Below are 19,495 nucleotides of genomic sequence, written 5' to 3' on the forward strand. Positions count from 1 at the left end.
AAATGTGGGAGGAGATCTCAAGACAAAAATCAAATACCAAAATGAACAAAGAGCAATTTTTTTTGCAAAATTAGTCAAATCAAAATTTCTTTCAGGGCAAAACAACTACACATCATTATTATAATGTATACCAAATTTGGTCAATAAATGAAGGGGATCTCCGGACATATAATTTACCCCAGACAGTCGGCGCCATACCCTAGTACTCCCGCCAAATTTGACGGGCGTATAAAAAGAGGCACACACCTAAAGGACATCAGGGTGAAATTTGAGAATCTTTGTTAAATTTGAGAATCTTTGTTAAACATATAGCCATATACACCCTTGCTTTGATGCAGATGGAGATTCATGCAGGTTTAACTAAAACGTAGAACAATTTTTGTCCAAAAACCCATTACATCTTTGATCCTCCAATAACAAACGTTCATGCAGAATATCAGATAACCAAACAGACCTAAGCACAAAAATAAATCCTGTGTTAAATATTTAAATCAGGCATATCTTAATTTGCAAGGGATTGTTTATTGAAATCTGTTCAAAATGTGGGATGACTCCTTAAATTGTTTTAGTGTCAGGGAATAATGTGTACAACCTATAAACTGTTACATAATCCAATCAACCACTGACATAGAAATATATATGAATGCTATTGAAAGAATTTTGGAATGAAACAAGAACAGGTCATAACAAATATCAAGACATTCCTCAAAATATCATTTGCATTCCTTTGACACTAAGGTTCTTGAACCTACAATCTGACACATACTTCAGAAGTAGTACATCGTAAATACTGCACAGCAGATTGTCTAGCATGTATGCAAATGAAACAAAAGCTGCATTCAATGATGAAATTTAAATTTCACACCAGTTTTGATCTTTGACCTTAACTTTTGACCTTGACATTGAAACAAGGATAAAGAAATGATTTATCATGTGTGAAAAAGCAAGTTAATCAACAAAATTAGACTCTGGACAAATAATATTAATTAACTTTTCGGCCTTTACTTTGACCAAAATCCTGGATAACAGGTGATGATCATTATGTCTAACCAGTGTCATTTGAATGTATCTTTGATTTGGTTTTCTCTTCAACTGGTGACCTTGACCTTGATATGGTTTCCTCTAAATAGTTTAATGGAACAGAAGCTATGATAATTGACAAGGAGATTGGCATTGCCATGCTATAATACAGTCCATTCAGAGAGCTTGAACAGTAGTTTTACTGTATACTGTACATGTACTAGATATATTTAGCAGTGGAAACAAAGATTATCAACAGGTCATAACACTACAGCCTGTAATTCTGTTTTATTATAACTTTTTCATGCGAAGTTATCCTTTTTAATAGTATACGGGGAAAAAAAACTAGGTTTTAACCTATTTCAGTGATGAAAAAACTACATGCACAGTTGTAATGCTTGTAAAAACGATGAGACAAAAAACCAACTAGGATGAGTACTGAAGCCTGCTGATAAATATACTAGTCAGCTTCTTACAAGGTCAAACTCTAAATTCTGAGGAAAAATATAATTCCTTCCCCAAAAGCAGGCTTCACCTTTCTCAAAATACAATTGAAATTGATTGACCTAGCATGATTTAACAGAAAACCTTTCACTACAAAAAATAAATCAAACCTACATACAAATTCATATTGACTTAAGAAAAGTATCTACTAATAATCATGATCATCATATAAATATATACTACTTATAATATTGCAGATGAAACAATTTCTTATCAAACCAGTGATAATACATTCTGAGTGCAGTAAACAATGAAAATCTACTGAGAAAGCATGTTTAAAGGGAAACCAATATGCATCAACTTAACAATTGTAAAAAGAAAATAAAAATATTTTGTTTTCTGTGTGAAGAATTGTTCACTAGGAACAATAGCACTAACCAAGTAGAACTATGTGTGCAGGATAAACTTGACTTTGTGGGCACTTCATTATCAAATATAATCGGGGAAAGTACCCTACACCATTATCACATGTTCCTTCTGAAACAATAACAAACGCATTCCAAGTGTACAATCATTCTCAACAGAAAAAAAATCAGAACATAATTCCAACAAAATGACATAATAAAATCTATAACAGAGATGAAAATGAGATGATTAGCACTTTTCAAGTCAATTTTCATTTTTAAATTTGAAAATCCTAAATGAGTCCATTATTACAACCTGTTGTATCCTGTGCTTGATCGTGGTACTTGTGCATGGCACACAGGACATTCCATAATCTTCGTAATGCACATTTCACAAAACACCTGATGACCGCATTGTAACCTGGTTGTGACAGTCCTATCCTTCTCTTGACATCTTAAGCACTTAACATTCTGATGGTGGAACATTATTAACTGAAATAGAAAAAGAGAGTTCGGAATGAGTTCAAAAAGTTAATAAATGGGTAAAACTAAATTACATTGAAAAACATGCATACCGGGTATTGCTAAAGCAATTCATGCAAAAAATAGTATCAGTGACCTTGACCCTTAAGCACTAACTTGTCGGAGATATTAAGGTCCTTTATCATTGTGTTAAGTTTGATCAAAATCTCTCAAAGAATGAAACTGCTAATGAGCTGACAATCTTTGGCATTAGGTACGTATATATGGAGAGGAAACCTATAGTCACTCAGTTTCAACGGTAGGGGACCAATAAGTATATGTGATTAATTGTGATCAAGTACTAAAATGACTTCAAATCCAGACCGAGTTGCATGAGGACCAATCAGAATCACCTCCATATTTTACGTCATGGCTGAATGGAAGAAACAATACATGTACTATACTTTCCAAAGTGCTGTCCTTATGAATAACACTGCAATCCTTTAGGTTGAAAAATACATACATAGGGTAAATGGGATCACACACTCATTCTTTTTCATGTATAGACCCTGGCACTAAAGAGACAGGGGTAGTTGTTAGACCTTAGTCAATCCATATAATGTGCTGTTGTATTTTACATCACATCCAGCAAATGTGTCCTTCATTGTGGAATCTCAACATTTTCAAAATTTTATGATGCAAGGACAAAGTGCTAGAATATGCAGGAAAATATAAAATGCCCGGGCTGAATTTTGAATGTTCAAACCTAAAGCTTAAAGAGGCTAAAGGTTGAAAAGTCTAAATTTTTAAGATGAACAGAAGGGTGTCAAATAACATTTAAAGCAGATCCATCTCATTTCCTCGCAAGTTTACCTTAGTAACTTAAATCATCCTTTTGAGTAGCTTGCCCTGCGTTCCTTAAACCATTTCAATTTTTTTTTCTTTCCAACTTCATCACAAACTTTTCTGTCATATATAAACATTGTTCTGCTGTATATGTACCAGTACCTACCCCATCTAACGTTTTCAAATCTCGTGATAACTGCTGGTGAAGCTGTTGTAGTTGTGGGATTCCTAAGGATGGCAATTCATTCACTCTCTGAAGATATCTAATTTGTGGACCATTCTGTTTTGAATCAATTTCTTGCTGCAGCTTTTTGGCATGTATAATAGCCTGGAACATGACAAATGTATTCAAAGAATAAACATTAGAAAATAGAACGGTTCTGCTGATGAATACATTATCAAAATTTTAGATAGTATAAAAAATCTGCTGATGAATACATTATCAAAATTTTAGATAGTATAAAAATTGGAGCAATTTTTTTAACAGGGATATGTTGTCAGTCTGGACAATATGATTTGCATGATAGTAGGCCAGCTAAATAAATAAATTTTCGGGATAAAAGAGGAAAACAGGACAAACTGTTTCATCAAAACCCATTAAGTACTTTACCAAGTGTGCTGCAGACAAGGTAAATGTTAAAAAGAAAATATGATAAAGTTGTACAAGGGTGGACAACACTGTAAATGTTTTTTGTAGAGGTAATGAAAGTAAGAATTCTCTACATGCTGTTTCATTAAGCTTGTAGTAGCATAATTTTTAAAAATATTTTTTTGGGAGTATCACCCGACATCCAGAAACTTACCTCATCCCGCTGTTTGACAGCATGTAATCTGTCATCATCACAATATTTGGCTTTTCTTATCGATTCTTCAGCTTCTTTTTTCCATGCTTCACAAGCCTATTAAACATGTAATACAGACAATATAATTAAACAGATTATTTAACAGGAATACAGAGCAACCCGCTTATTTGCATAGCCCTTTTTCCATGACAAAATATGCAAATAACCGGAGTATTCGTATAGGCGGACTTGGGTTTTGGCCCCTCTTATACACTATGTAGATCGTCAGGTAGGTATTCAAAACGGGCGCTATATGATTGTTTACGTTATTTGCATTAAAAACATATTTTAAAATAAACATTATTTAAAATATAAGAGTAAATACGAAATAAATGGGTTGTTATTCTTTGTAAATGTACAAATATTTGCATATACATTTGTACTTCATCGTTTACTACTTGTCACTCCGAGTCTGTGGGTCCGAAATCGGTTATACACGCGTGGGTTGGCACTACGATGTACAATGTGATCGTTTCAATAAACATTCATTATCGTCTTGAGATGTGTTTTGTTCCTGCTATGAGTATATTAGTTGTTTGATCATAGATAATGAACTGCTTAAGCAATAGACTGTCTTAAATGACCGTGAGATGTGCATTGTCGTTTGGGTTTGTTTTCGAAAATGGCGCACACACACAAAGAGTTGTCGTTCCTTACACATATGCCCCCACAATGCAACGCGCCTAGTAAACAATCATGGCGATCGCAACCTGCCTCAGCGAGTGTTCAAGTGCACAGAACACAGGTTTGGATCGATGTTATAATAAATAAACAAATCTCATCAAAAGATGAGACATATCAATATTTTATTCAGTAATTCTTCTTCATAATGCTACTGATATGGTCTGGATAATAACTAAATGTCGATATCGATGCATCGAACATAACCTGTTTTGACGAAGTGGGAACCAATGATTTGATAACGTTGTACATCGTGTCGAATCAATATGTAAGTTAAAAACACTTTTCATAAAACTATAGCTATACATAAATTTATTAATTGAAACAAACAATATTAAAGTTTAATGTATTTTACTTCATTTTATATTGTTACAAAAAAATTATAGATAAAATGGATGGCACAGAATGAAATGAGTTACTAATAGTATATCAGTGATAATTCACTTATGAAGGTTACTTATTTGTACAAATTTAGCCATCACATTATAGCGGTAATTATATAAAAATTCTAATAAAAGTTTAATTGAAAGAAATATATTGACAAGCTTATATGTTTAAATCTTGAATTATTTCATTTATTCATTTAAAAAAAAAAAATTCATTTCTAGAATTTTACTCAATTTCAGATTGATCTCATATTGATGAGTGAACATTTTTCTTGTCATAAAAATTATAATTTTCTTCTGACAATTTTGATTCTTAAATGATTTTAAATAAATTTAAACCACCTGTTTCAGTTACACGGAACCAGAAAAGTTTCTATATATGTGATTTAAATGAGCGATACCTATTACCACGCAGAAAAACAGAAATGGCCTGAACAGTGAGTGTACCATGATGCAAGATAAAAATACCGAACCGTGCAATTTATACCACTATATATCATACCACAGATTACCGTTGCAGCACTATGAAATACAAACTGAGGAATGGGCATTTGGACAAAACGTTTATAATTAGCCTATATACAGACAACAGATGTGGTTGCCCAAACAGTTTTTATTTGGGTCAGTAATTCTGAGCTTTTTCCATGTTTTGTTCCAATTTTAGTCACCACAGGCGATTGTTTGTTTGTTTTTGTTTAACATCCTTTTAATAGCCATGGTCATTTAAGGACGTGCCAGGTTTAGGAGGTGGAGGAAAGCTGGAGTACCCGGAGAAAAACCACCGGCCTACAGTCAGTAACTGGCAACTGCCCCATGTAGGTTTTGAACGTGCAACCCAGAGGTGGAGGACTTGTGATAAAGTGTTGGGACACCTTAACTACTCGGCCACCACACCACAGGCGAGTGGGCGACTGGCCAGATTAAGCACTGCTCATAAAATGCACTCATCACTTAATTTAAAGGAAAACTATAAGTTCCAAGTAAAATACTTTGAAAATGGACCTGTATATATAGTTGGATGTTTGTTGGGTTTATGTCAGGGTCATTTTGAGGTGGGTCTTGTTGTAGTAGTTGGTGGCTACCTCATTGACCAACATATGGGAGGCCTGTACCATGCCATCCAGAGCAATTAGGGTAAAGAGTCTTGCCAAAGGACAGCACTACAAGCCATTGCATAAGCATTATCCTCAGGTTGGCAGACAGGCCATGATGAGATTGAAGAATATGAATCGTGCAGCATAAAAAGAAGGTCGAATTCAGCTTTCATGCAAATAGAACATCAGCTTCTTCAATGGTGTACTTTCACCAGGAGGCATGGACTGAAAATTCTTTTTTGTAAGCCATACTTGAGGACAGATAACATATCTTTCTATATCTCCTGCCAACTTCACAGGGACTAAGATATGTTACCGGCTGTTTTTGTGTTTTGTCGGGAACTTACATGTTACTACACAAGAGTACGTCATCGATACAAAGCTTGCCTTATATCAATATACTACGCACTAGAATTAGGGGGAGAGTTCACCAACTTGAATCTATATTGCCGTACATGTATACCTTTTTAACAAAAAAATATTGCAATATTTAAAGGTAAAATAGACAGTTTAAATTAAAGGGGCATTCCTTCGGACATCAGAAACATTCACAATTTCTATTGATGAAATCTATGTCCAAAAGCTGATTATATGAGTGTTCGTGCCTACATGCAATGAAATTAATGCCGAAATGTACAACAAAAGGCCTATCGCATACAAATACTGTAAGAATTTGCGGTAATTAGTGATACTTCGGGTCGAATTAAGAATTTTCAGGACATAATAATCAAGAACTTTGTTTTATCTTGAGAGTGAAACTGCCTTATAAATGTTAAGATTTTAACTTTTACTACTTGAAAAAATACATATTTTCGAGTAAGTTCAATTTTGACGACCTAAGTTTATTCATATGAAGGAATGCCCCTTTAAGGTTTTGCATTGTAGAAAGCATTGAAATTATCATTATTATGAAATATATTTGACTTAATGAAATAAAAGTTAACCCCCACAGCAACTCTCAAATCATAAGGGAGTGTATAGTAACAGGATAGTAATAGTTAATCCCCATAGCAACCCTGAAACGAAATATTAGAATCCTAATACAATTATAAAGGAGCTTACTTATGCCTTTGAACATGAACTTTTGAAGACCAACACTGAAACCAACATAAGGGTGACAATATAAGCCCCCCCCCTTTATTCAAAAGGCAAGCTTTAAATGAATCTCCATGTACAGAGAGAAAAGATTGTTTGTTTGAGTTTTACGGCCCATCGACAGAGAGAAAAGATCCAGGCTACACACCATTCGATGTCCTTTGGAAGCTTCAGATATTGTTTGAATATCACTTACACACTTGGCCTGTGAGTAGGCCTGTTCCCAATGTTCCAGACGAGTCTTGTTGTGTGTGAACTCATCCTTCAACTTCTGCAGCTCTGTGGCTTGGGCACTATTTGACAGATTTGATGAGTAGGACGAGTACAGAGGAGAGTGGGGACCACCAGGACCATTCCGCGGTGACATCGAATTAAAATCCGAGTAAGAAAATTTGTTGTTTAAATACGATGAACTCTAAAATAAGAAATAAATGTAAGATAATGTAACGACTGATGAAAATTTGAAACTGAAAAATGTCTTTAAATATATATAACTATGTCAAATTCTGATTTTAACATACAGTGAACCCTCGATAATCCGAACACCTTCGTTCCCAGTCCAAACCGTCCGGATTACGAGTTTTCCGGACTGCCGAATTTTGTGTACCAGGTCAAAAAAATTGTCGTGTAAGAGTTATCTCCCTTGATTATATACAATCCGGGACGTTTCATAAACACGTCTAATTGTCAGACTTTTTAACAATAAATATACTTATGTTTCTGATATGATTCTTTTTGTTTTGTTTTGTAGAAAGTAAAAAATAAACTGTTTTTAAACGAACATGTAAAGTGAAAGTTGTTTTATTTATAGCGGGCATATGTGACCTACAAACAACACACATGTGTCACGTCCCGGAGGTTCACAAACAAGTAGAAATTACAAACTTTAAATACCTTAAATCACATACCCCGATTTTACAACTTACCGTCAGTCTATGTTTTTTATGATTTTTACGTACATGTACCAGAAACCCCAAGCTATCTATTTAAAAGTACGCGACACCAGCGAGAACTACCCAAGATGTCCAATAATTATTCAACCCGTATTCACTTAACAATGTGACGCTTAGTTAAGTATCAGAAGACTATTGACTAATTTGTGTGTAATCAACCCAGTTCTTGTGATCACTGCTTAATACGTAAATGTGTATGTAATTAATAACATGCAACTTTCAACGAGTCGTCGTTTCACGTAACGTTAACGGTGTTACAATGCCGATATCCGTGTTTACCCAATACAAGTGTTAATGATGTTAAATACCGATCATAAATTGAACTGAATGTTTGTGCATAAATTCTGTAACAATTAGGTCGTAGAGAAAAAGCACAGGTAAACACCCGGGGCTATGACCTGGCAGCGGTCGCTATGACTACGCAGTGTCAAGCAATATTCTGTACAGCTGTTGACACGGGTGACTTGCCCCGACATTTTTTTCTCCTCGTGGTGAAAAAATCGTCCGGATTATTGAGGGAAATTTACTAATGAAAAGTATGTTCCGTTCCCAAAATGGGCTTCCGGAATCGGAATCTGAATTTCCGGACTGGTGAGTACAAATAACGTTACGGAAATCCGTTCCCGTTCATTTCTTTCCGGACTGTGAGTTTTCTGGACTATCGGCGTCCGGATTATCGCGGGTCCATTGTATCTTGTTGTGAAAACAGACAGTGAATTTGAGACCAATCTATTGAACGTTTATTAGCACATCTAGTACCCATACAAATATATAGATCAAACAGGAACGCTATACAATATTTCAAAAAACATATTTTTCATGCAAGACAACAATACTATTACAGAAGTATTATCAGCTTATTTACTTGCATTTAGTGAACTAAAGCAGGTACCCTGCTTGAGATCACATGATTCAGTACTTACATTATCCGATTCCTGTTTGGTAGGTGGTGGCATTGATAGTATAGGGAGATTAAAACTACCATACGGTGATGGTGGAGACTGAGAAAGGCTACTGATACTTCCTCTAGGGAGACCACCTGGTGGTATACCAATCGGAACAGATGAAGGTCCGAACCCTACAAAACAACATGTATTTCAGGTCATTAAACAAATAACACCTGATGTAATAATATTTGGTCATCCATGGGATTTGTTAGAAAAGAGACTCAAGACCACTTACTTGGAAAAACATTTATCTTTTAACACAAGGTATAATTGGAAACTGCCCTTGTATTTACACTCTTTGCTTGACAAATGAAACATTTTCGAAAATTGCAATGATTGGACATATTCTGAATCATCCAAGCTCCTCATTTTAGAAAATTACCATGTTATTAACTTTACAAATGATAAAATCAGTCGATTTCAGTACATTTCACTTACCTGATGACGGGATACCTGCACTCAGCGAACTGCTTAAGGAGTTTGTGTCATTGTCTTTGTCTACATCTTTGTCAATGCTGTTGACATCTATATCATCCAGATTAAGATCTTCTAGAGCATGACCTTAAAAACAGATAAAATGTCAGGAAGTCAATAAACACATACAGAATGTTAGGAAGGCATGGTTAATACTCAGTAGCCACCTTTCAAATGGAAAGACAAGTAGTAAATGTATAATGTGGATACCGTTTAAAAAAACAATTACTGCAGTTCTTTATAGGGTTCATACCACAAAACATTGACACATTTTTCATGTAAAAAGGTACACTACAGAAATGTTTTATCAAATATAGGGATACATTGTGTCATGTCTGAAATCACTGTAGTACTTCATAAGATATACTTGACTCAAAATCAGATGCTAAAAATAAATCTGATAATTCTACTAAGAAATCAATCCTAAAATATAGATTCATACATTTAGAGATAAAAATTAACCAATTGAATGGAAATATGCTTGTCAAAAAGAAAAATTAACCTTAAATTGCTTTACCTAAGAATCACTCCACATGCACAGTATCCAAAGAAACAAAACTGAATAAACAGATTATTGTTTTACCTAAAACCGACTCCAGTGTCCATAGCAATGAAACTGAAGACAGATTTTTATTGTACCTAAGACGGACTTCACAGTATCCATAGAAATGAAACTGAAGATAGATTATTGTTTTACCTAAGACTGACTCCACAGTATCCATAGCCGGATAGAAGGAGGGAGTGGATGTGGACATGGTGGAAGTCGTGGTTGCAATGTCACTTGTAGGGTAGAATGCTGGAGCAAGCGGAGACATGTTGGACGACGGAGAAATAGTCTGTTGTACTCCTATGCTTCCCAGAGAGCTGGACAATGTTGTCATACTGTTGTTTCCGTTGTGATTTAGTGAATGTACTAGCACTAGGTTTTGTTTCCTCTTCAGTTTTTCTGTTAGTTCTAAAGAGTTATCATTGTCTATAGTCGACAGCTGCTGCCACAGTTTTGTCTGCAAATGTAATTTTATACTTTAATATTTGACCTTCAAACATGTCAATTTTTATAGAATGTCTCATTATTTCAAGGAAATTTGAGAAAAGTGAAGCTACTCTTTTTTTTTTAACTTCTTTTTCATATATATATATAAAAGTATGATTTCCTCGTTCTTGTCACAAGTTTAAGTTTATATCTTCTTTTTTGCCCCCCCCCCCCCCCCTTTATTAACACTTCATTTTTTTCTATCCATTTGATGAGAAACCAGTTTTCATATATAAAGATTTCATGTGTTACTTTCCATATAATCTATCAACTTTTGAAATTTGGAATGACCAATCCTTGTTACACTTACCTGGAAATCATCTCGCTCCGATCCAGGGGCTTTCTGACAAAACCAGGCACTACTTAGTTCCGAATTAATACTGCTTGATGTGCTACCAGATCGACCTTTCCCAATTGGCTCAGGCATCGGACTGCTCGTGTTGCTGTTTATACTTCCCTGTCCATTGTTATGCTGTAATACAGGAATACACATTATCACAAGAATATGTCCATTCTTTTTTTGCCCTCCACACGAAAGTTATCAAATTATTTTCTGGATTCATGAAAAACATGCATTGGCTGCTGTAAACTAGATAATCTGCTCAATAGGACGTTTCCCATCAAGCTGCACAGACTGATTCCAATTAAGATTTTTTATACCACATCATCCTTCAATTCTGAATGTTTTCTTTCAGGTATACAATCGCTATACAATATGAATACCTGCTTGCCAGAAATAATCATTCTTTGCAAAGGTCTATAGATAACTCTGTTATTATAAAAGGATTAACAGGCATTTTTTCTTTTGGGTACTATCCTTCTGCTCAAAGGGGCTCAACACATTTCAGTTCAACAATTACACACAAAATTCCCTTAGACCAATGATAAAACTTGAAACAAATATTAACTTTTCAATAATGATCTCATTTAGTTCCTTTGGGGTAGAGTTACCAAGAATAAACAATTCATATTTACTTACATTTGGAATACTGTTGCCTCGTTCTTTACCTATTGGATCTGGAAATTTTGATGACCCATTTATATTTTGAATCTGAAACAAAACGACAATAACTCCTGATTTTCTGCTTCCTTATATCATTAGGCATCTTTGATTTATTAGTATGGGCGTCCATTGCATAAGAAGTACTTGTTATAGTACTATGACAAAGTAACAAATAATCAATTTTCATTTTTGCACATTTTATCAACATTCTGATCAACTTTTCATACTGTACATCATAAGATTTCCTATTTTTTTTTTTTTTTTTTGAAAAGTGGGAGTGGTGTGGAGCGAGGACTTATTATATTAGTGATTGTAAACCTAATTCCAAAAGTCTTTATATAGGAAGGGGAATTTTTGTCGATCAGGGGCTTACTGCCAGTCATGTTTGGCAATTTCAACAGTTTGATTTATTTTGTTTAATGTCCCTAACAGCCAGGGTCATAATTACAACAGAGCACATGTGCATAATTACATTAACTACTTAAGAGATGTCATTGTTGACAGATTGGAGTAGGAGCAATAAAGACAAACCTATGACTCCGTCTTCTTTCACTTGCCGTATGATATACAGTATTAAGAAAGTAGAATAACATCATCTGCTTCGGTTGATTTAAGACTAATGAAACAATGTATTCATTCATAAGGTTTTACCAACATTTCAGATTTAAAAGCGAAATTGTTCGGTAAGATCTGACCTTCAAACAACAATCTCAAGATTGATATATTCTGAAAGTAGTGCATAGTTGTCATATAATGTGTAGTCCATTTCAGGATGAATGCTGGGGTAAGAACCTTGGCAGCTGAAGGTAATACAAGCTCGAGTAATATTCATTGTATTTGTGAGACATGAACATATTGTGTTTGGTAGAGTGCCTCCCATTTACTGAATTTGAAGTCCTTGTATAATTATAGTTATATTAAATCTGTAGTATAGTGCTGCTTTAACTGCATTATAATGATAAAGTCAATACATTTTTTCCAATATATATAAACTTACTTGTTTTACATTTTGATTTTACTTTTCTCTGTTCTTTAAATTTCTATTCAGTTTCACATTTTGTGTTTCTCTGTCTTTTAAATTCTGTACTTACTTGTTTCACATTTTGAATTCCTTTTGCCTAAATTTCTACTTTCTGTATTCACATTTTGATTTTTACCAAATTCTGTATTTACTTGCTAATTTCACATTTTCATAACATAAATTCTGAACTTCAACTTTTAGTTCAATAATATTGATTTTCTCTACCCTAACGTTTTATTTCCAGTTTTCATATTTGATTTTTTTTCTTTCCCAAATTTTGAACCAGGTTTTACATTGTATGTTTCCTTTCATAAAAAGTTGTCTTTCAACTTAATGGTTTTTTATTTTTATTTTTCCTAAATTTAATGCTTACATGTTTCAAATTTTATTTTCTTCACCTGAATTATGAACTTACTGGTTTCATACTTTGATTTTCCTTCCCTAAATTCTGTACTAAAGCAGGTATTGAATCTGTATTTATCTGCATCAGACCACTCTCCATTGTCATAGATGGCAATACGGTAGATACAAACGCAGCCAAGGAGTTTTCACTTGTGGATAACAGGTTCCTATCTGTAGTTATTTCCTCTGCAAAAGGAAGAAACTTGTTCATTATCTACAATTATCATTTTACACAACAAATTTCAAAAGAAAACCTTATAATGCTTAACACCTCACTCCCCTTATGAAAGAATGATGATCTGAAAATGGTGGGAATAGATATACATCAAAACATGGTGAATGCATCCCAGCCATTTGTTTGAGTTGAGCTGTTTTTTATATACATTGACATTTTCTGAATATTTTCAATAAAATATCAATTATAACTGGGTATAACATGGAATAAGGAAAGTTAATTGTGAATAGAAAGAGCTATTTATATAAATTTGGTTAATTGTTTTCAACAGTGTAAATTATTTGATGCAGTCTTAAACAATGAAGGATGCTTTAGAATTTAGTTGCTGGTTTACTGCCTTCATGACTCAGCTCATTGCTAGATTTATCTCTCTGACTATTGTCAATGTTCTGTCAGCAGAACTGATATAGGATGCAAAAGAAATATCTGATACACACGTTCAACATGAGCGAAGGCACAAAACAGTCCCCTAGGGCAGTATCCAGTCTGCACCATATCATTGCATTTGGTTGATTTGTAAATCTGAAACACAATGTAAACTCAATTTACAACTTAATCACTAGATGAATCAATCAAGTTCTTATGATGATCTGGAACCAAGGTACAAGATTTTCTTCTAGAATGGGTTTCAGGAATTTTTCTAGGGATTTTGATAAGGAAGCAATGAAACAGTGGTAAGGTATGAAGGTTGACCCAAGAATAATTTGATTGACCATTATTTTCTATCAACAGAAACATTTATCTTGACCTTTTAGCTTCATATCTGAAAAGTACTTTGGGTAAAGGGTTAGGGAACTTCCCACAGAGAAACCTTCATGGTATGAAGACTTCCTACCACTGCAAATACAGAGGTGGCATTATTGTCTCAATGACTCTCTAAAAATCTTCAAAGATTTTAAGATATTTTTTTTGTGTCTACAAAGAGGGTTGGGATATTATGTCTTACAAATTTTATATTGGTGGGGTTGGATACTACGTACCTCTGGGTGAAACTGTTGCTCTGTCCTTGTGTGACAATATGCACAATTGTCACCATTCTCACACTGCATAGGGTCTCCCCAGTCATCTCCATGTTTAACATTGGGACAAGGGGTTGATCTATGAAAAGCAAGTGCATAATTATCGTGATGCAGATAGTCCAGAAGCATATTGGATTTATGAAGGTTAAGTAATCAATTTAAAATCAAATCCCATTCGAATTCATCAAAAGTTTTATATCTGCTCTGCACTCATACATAAAACCCTCTCACTGCAAAATTGATCTTCTTCCATTTTAACATAATTAAACAAGAGTATGTCTATGTCTATCACTATGGCAGAACAATATGACAGCCCACAGCAGTGAAGCATCAACTGAAAGTCTCACATATAGCAGTGATGTAATTAGAATACTTCTGTAAACAAATTATTGATGTAAATATATATACAGTATATGGTGAAAGTGGAAAGGACACATGACCTTTTATCTTTTTAATGTTTTAATGGTATAGGTTTTTTCTTCCATCTTTACCTATATTTCAAACCAAAAGAGGCCATTGAATTTGAATAATTATGAACTTATTTTAACCCAATATTAAATTCATCTATTATCCAAATGCATTGAAACTATAGAAATCTATTAATGTTCCTTATGACAGCAGTCAGCTTTCAAATTTTAGAAATAAAATGTCTTTGTGTACAGCATAATTGACAATTGTTTAACAAAATCCAATTTTTTTTTATTAAACTAGAACGTAGTTTGTTAAATCATAAAATAGTCACCTGTATTTATGCTTCTTTGGGCTTCTTCTTCGGTCCCGTGAATTATGATTTGATGGACATGCATATCCTTGTCTACAAAGCCGTGGGGGTCTTTTACATTGCTCGGTTTTATAGTTTGCCAACACATAATTTGTATCTGGAATGTAAAATATCATAATTATATGTACATCACAGAATCATGAGGCATCTAGATGCTATCTGATTTATCATGCCAAACATATGAATCCATGCATGTAGATAATCATCCAAAGATCTAACAAGCATACAGCTTCAGATTTTACTATCCATAATCAAAATCAGCCAGAAGTTTTCAAAGATTTACCCTAAAAAACAAACATTTAAGGTGAAGACAATTTTAGTCACAAACAAACTAGAAATATGTTAAGTTAATTCAAGTCCCAAAAATGATAAATTACAAATTATATATAAAGCAATGGAGGATATTATCATCAGGGGAAGTTATTGTCAGTTTTTACTTTTCTCCTAAATATTTCAATAAATGCTGCAATAGTGCTGCAACGATACGCTTCGAATTCCCTCGAGATACGATACATATCACAGTAAATTTACAGCGTGCCCCATTAGTTTATCATGTCAGGGGTAAAGTGTACCCCTCCTCTGAAAATAGGAGAGATACAAACATAAATCCAGGGGTACTAGCACAAATTCACTTATCAAGATTACTTAGTTGTACAAATTTAGCCATCGCATTACCGCTGTAACTATAAAAATGCTAATAAAATTTAATTGAAAAAAAAATGGAAAAAAGTGACATGCTTCTTATTAGCAATAATAGTTATACATTGACACATTGGGTTAATATATGTTCTACAAAGATGAGTTATTTTTCTCTTGAATGATCTAATTTAAATCTTCTAAAATTCCACTCAATTTCCAACTGATCTTAATATATTGATGAGTGAACATTTTTCTTTTGTGGACGGCTCCAGGTTTTATGCAGGATAAACATGAACGGTGTACGCCATACGATCTGTAGTAAAATTGCTTCTTTAATGAAGTAGCGAGAAACATGAATTTATTCAGGTTAGAAAATAACCTAGATCTGTGAGTTAAGTTAAATGATTTCTTCGACGAATATGTCCATTTTGGGAACCTTTCTGACCTTATCTTCTTTCAGACAATGTTTGCAAGGAGATAACATTGCCCTGAACAATCCTCACCTCATATTTGTCCGACGTTCTTAGGTCACTTAAAAGTACATCATCTTTTCCCTATCGATATCCAAATCTCAAAGCAAACATTGGAATGTTTGTGATATATGTGAATTTCTACAATGATTGCTAAGTTGACCCACTTTCTGTGTATATCCGGCTTCTTAAATGTCATAAAATGGGCCTGACAATAACTGTCGCAATTTGGAACAATGGAGGCAGTTTTATGGTTAGTTTTAAATAATCCATCTCAAATTATTTCCGATGATTTTTGCCTTGATGACATATTTTTAAACACTTTAAATGCAATGTTCTATGTATGATACAAAAAACATTTCAAAACTCATGAAAATATTGACAGTGACGATCACTGCCTTCACCGGTAATGAAGTAATCATGCTTAATGATAATACCCTCCAGTGCTGCATAAAATCATCATTTGGGCACTAAAACCTCATCATTCATTAATGAATATAATCCGACTGGAATAGTACTGTGAATTGACAAAATCATATTGTGAAAATTTCAGTATACAGCTTTATTTAAGTTTAGGACAAATAAAGAGATCTCAATCCTGTAAGTACCAGGGTGTAAAGGGGAGACTTTCTAAGTTGGTGGAATTTTTTTCAGTGTTTTTCAAGTCACATTCACATGCAATGCATGTGATGATGTGAGTGTCATCTTCTTGCAACAAGTTAAACTAGTTAATCCATTTTTCATGAAATGTCTTCTGTGCAGTTTGCATGCAATCACTATTTTTTATCCTTGTATGCTTTTCATGTCATATAAGATCTAGCAAGCAATGTTTTCTGTGCCATGCTTGAATGGTGATGAAAGGAGAACGCTGATCATTGGTTAACCAATCAGGATTGTTGAACCATGAACTCTTCTTTTGCTTTTGATATATTAAGTCTGTGTAATTATTAATGGTCGGCAATAGACAAACAAATGCTATGGGTCAGTATGGCTTGTACGTTTTTAAAATGCAACATGCAAAACATACTGCAGTACGTGAATGGGAATGCTGTTTGGGCACTAACTTGATGTGTATAAAGTTTTGAATCGAAAGGGAAATATCCTTAGAGAGAAGCAGATGGCCGGAATCCAATTTAGCAGCCAAACAAATGATTTTTGCAAGTATGAACAGAGACAAGCTTTCCAATGACTTAAAATGAGTTAGTGTCTACCTCATATTAGCACTAAGAACAGCACACACCTACCTTCCCAAAAAACACAAACCACGCACCTTAGATCTACATCCAAGATTACATGGCTGACACCAAACTGAACTAGCTATTGCCCCCCCTCCATTTAGATATGTTTCAAATAAGATTAAATTACTTACCATTCCATCTAGGATCTTCGGCCAAAATTTTTTCTTTTTCTAAACTGCTAGGTGTTCCTGATTGTGATAGTGATGAGCTGCCACTTGCAATAGAGCTCTTGTCTACATCTATAGACTGTAATTCTCTCACATCATATGCAGGAGGTCTTAAGTCATTAGCTCCATGGGCAAATGCACAATGGGGACCATTTTTCACACAGTTCCCTTTAGTATCTGTTTCATACACACAGGTGCCAGTTTTATAATAGCGTAAATGATATCTTCTTTCTGTATCTCCTGCAGTTCTGTGTAAAAATGGGCAACTGCAAACGAAAATGGTATTGGAATTAGTTCTGAGCCAGTTTCTAATTCATTTATCCATTTCATCTTTATATCTAACATTTGATTTCATAATGAAATAATTACAATTCATTTCCTGAGTTGTTTTAAAATTTATGCATCATAGAATTTGGCACAATTTTTATTTTTGTGATTTCAGTAAAACGTCCATTTAATAGGTGAAAAACACTAATGAAAAACACTGAAGTATTTCATCTACTCTGGGGTCATTTTTAGCAACTTTTTTATTTCAAGTAAATGTATTTAATATGTCTATTCACTTTTCAGAATAAAACCGTTTTTTGTTTTTGATGAAATTTTATTCGGAAAGGATATTGCTTAACGTTCTATTTATACTAAACGTGCAACTTCCCATGTTGTTCTTTAAGGTCAAGGCTAGTGCGTGACCCATAAAGCACGCATGACAGAAATTACAGCTGATTCAGGATAAATTTAATTGCAAATAGGGAACTGTTTCCATTAACATAACAGAGGTTAACGATAATAATACTTTCGCTTACAACATTAACGTATGAAACATATGAATGACACAAACCAAAATCTTTTCTTTTGCGACGTTCTGTCATCACACTCATACATATCGATAACAATGGCCTTGCAGCAAGAACGTAAACACATCCGTTTCTAAAAATACTATGAATAAGTACGGAGGAGAATCAGGCATTCAAATATACCATAATATTCATCATAACTTAGCAATCATAAAACTCATAACCGATCGTTGTGACAAAATGACTATGCATGCAAATTATCAACATAATTTCGGTCTTCACACAAAATGGAGATGTAAATACAAGATGGCGGCGGCTTTTTGTTTACATCATGTCAAAATAAAAAGTCTTCGATAGCAGGTATCAAACAAAATTTCTCAGAAATGAGATGTCCCTCGAAACAAACAAATGTATCGGAACGCTTATTACTATATGTCAAAGTCTAAATGTACGTAAAACCTGTCAAAAATCAACTTTTTTTGGTAGAAATGCCCGTATGGAACTTTCCCACCAAAATTTTTGAATGGCGGAGAATATTTGACAGATCGCCTACTTACTCGTCTCCGTCGGGGCATACTCCGGTTGTCTCGTCATACTTTGTACAGTATACATCCGGACTGTAGTTGAAGGTGCCATCGCGACGTCGAACTGGTCTTCGCCTTCTTTGATTCATGAAATGCCAGCGATAGCAAGTGTAGGGTCTGTGTTGGGTACATTTGTGTTGCAAGAAGAGGGGGCATTGAGTTGTTCTAAACTCTTTTAAATACCTGCAAATAAGATAATCAGTATAAAAGGCGAGTTATGCGATGTATGTTAAATCATGCATTAAACGAAATGACATCACGGTTAAATTAACGAATTACTCACATATAATGCTGAGGCTTCTCCGTCTGTGCAGGAACCATTGGACTTTCTGACGGCATTTTGTTGTCAATAATATTCTATTGCGCACAACTTGCCGCGCACCCAAGAAAGTTCAACCATTATTGGTCCTCACAAGTCACGTGGTATGGGTTATGACCTTTGACGCAATGTTGCCAATTTT

General features: G+C 34.3%; 1 protein-coding gene across 1 annotated transcript; it reads right to left on the reverse strand.

The window, feature by feature from the left end:
* Nucleotides 1-280: 280 nt before the first annotated feature.
* LOC117334641 (RING finger protein unkempt homolog) lies at nucleotides 281-19,398 on the reverse strand. Its single transcript, XM_033894372.1, has 16 exons — nucleotides 19,318-19,398; nucleotides 19,008-19,217; nucleotides 17,621-17,922; nucleotides 15,104-15,239; nucleotides 14,323-14,440; nucleotides 13,780-13,864; nucleotides 13,121-13,293; nucleotides 11,661-11,732; nucleotides 10,992-11,153; nucleotides 10,346-10,652; nucleotides 9,613-9,735; nucleotides 9,151-9,305; nucleotides 7,471-7,689; nucleotides 3,980-4,075; nucleotides 3,343-3,504; nucleotides 281-2,360 (listed from the first exon to the last, which is right to left on the reverse strand). Exons 1-16 carry the CDS (start codon nucleotides 19,371-19,373, stop codon nucleotides 2,178-2,180), a joined length of 2,559 nt encoding a protein of 852 aa, XP_033750263.1. The 5' UTR covers nucleotides 19,374-19,398; the 3' UTR covers nucleotides 281-2,177.
* Between the last annotated feature and the right edge of the window lie 97 nt (nucleotides 19,399-19,495).

This window comes from Pecten maximus, chromosome 1, assembly GCF_902652985.1.
Source record: "Pecten maximus chromosome 1, xPecMax1.1, whole genome shotgun sequence".
NCBI classification, from domain to species: domain Eukaryota; kingdom Metazoa; phylum Mollusca; class Bivalvia; order Pectinida; family Pectinidae; genus Pecten; species Pecten maximus.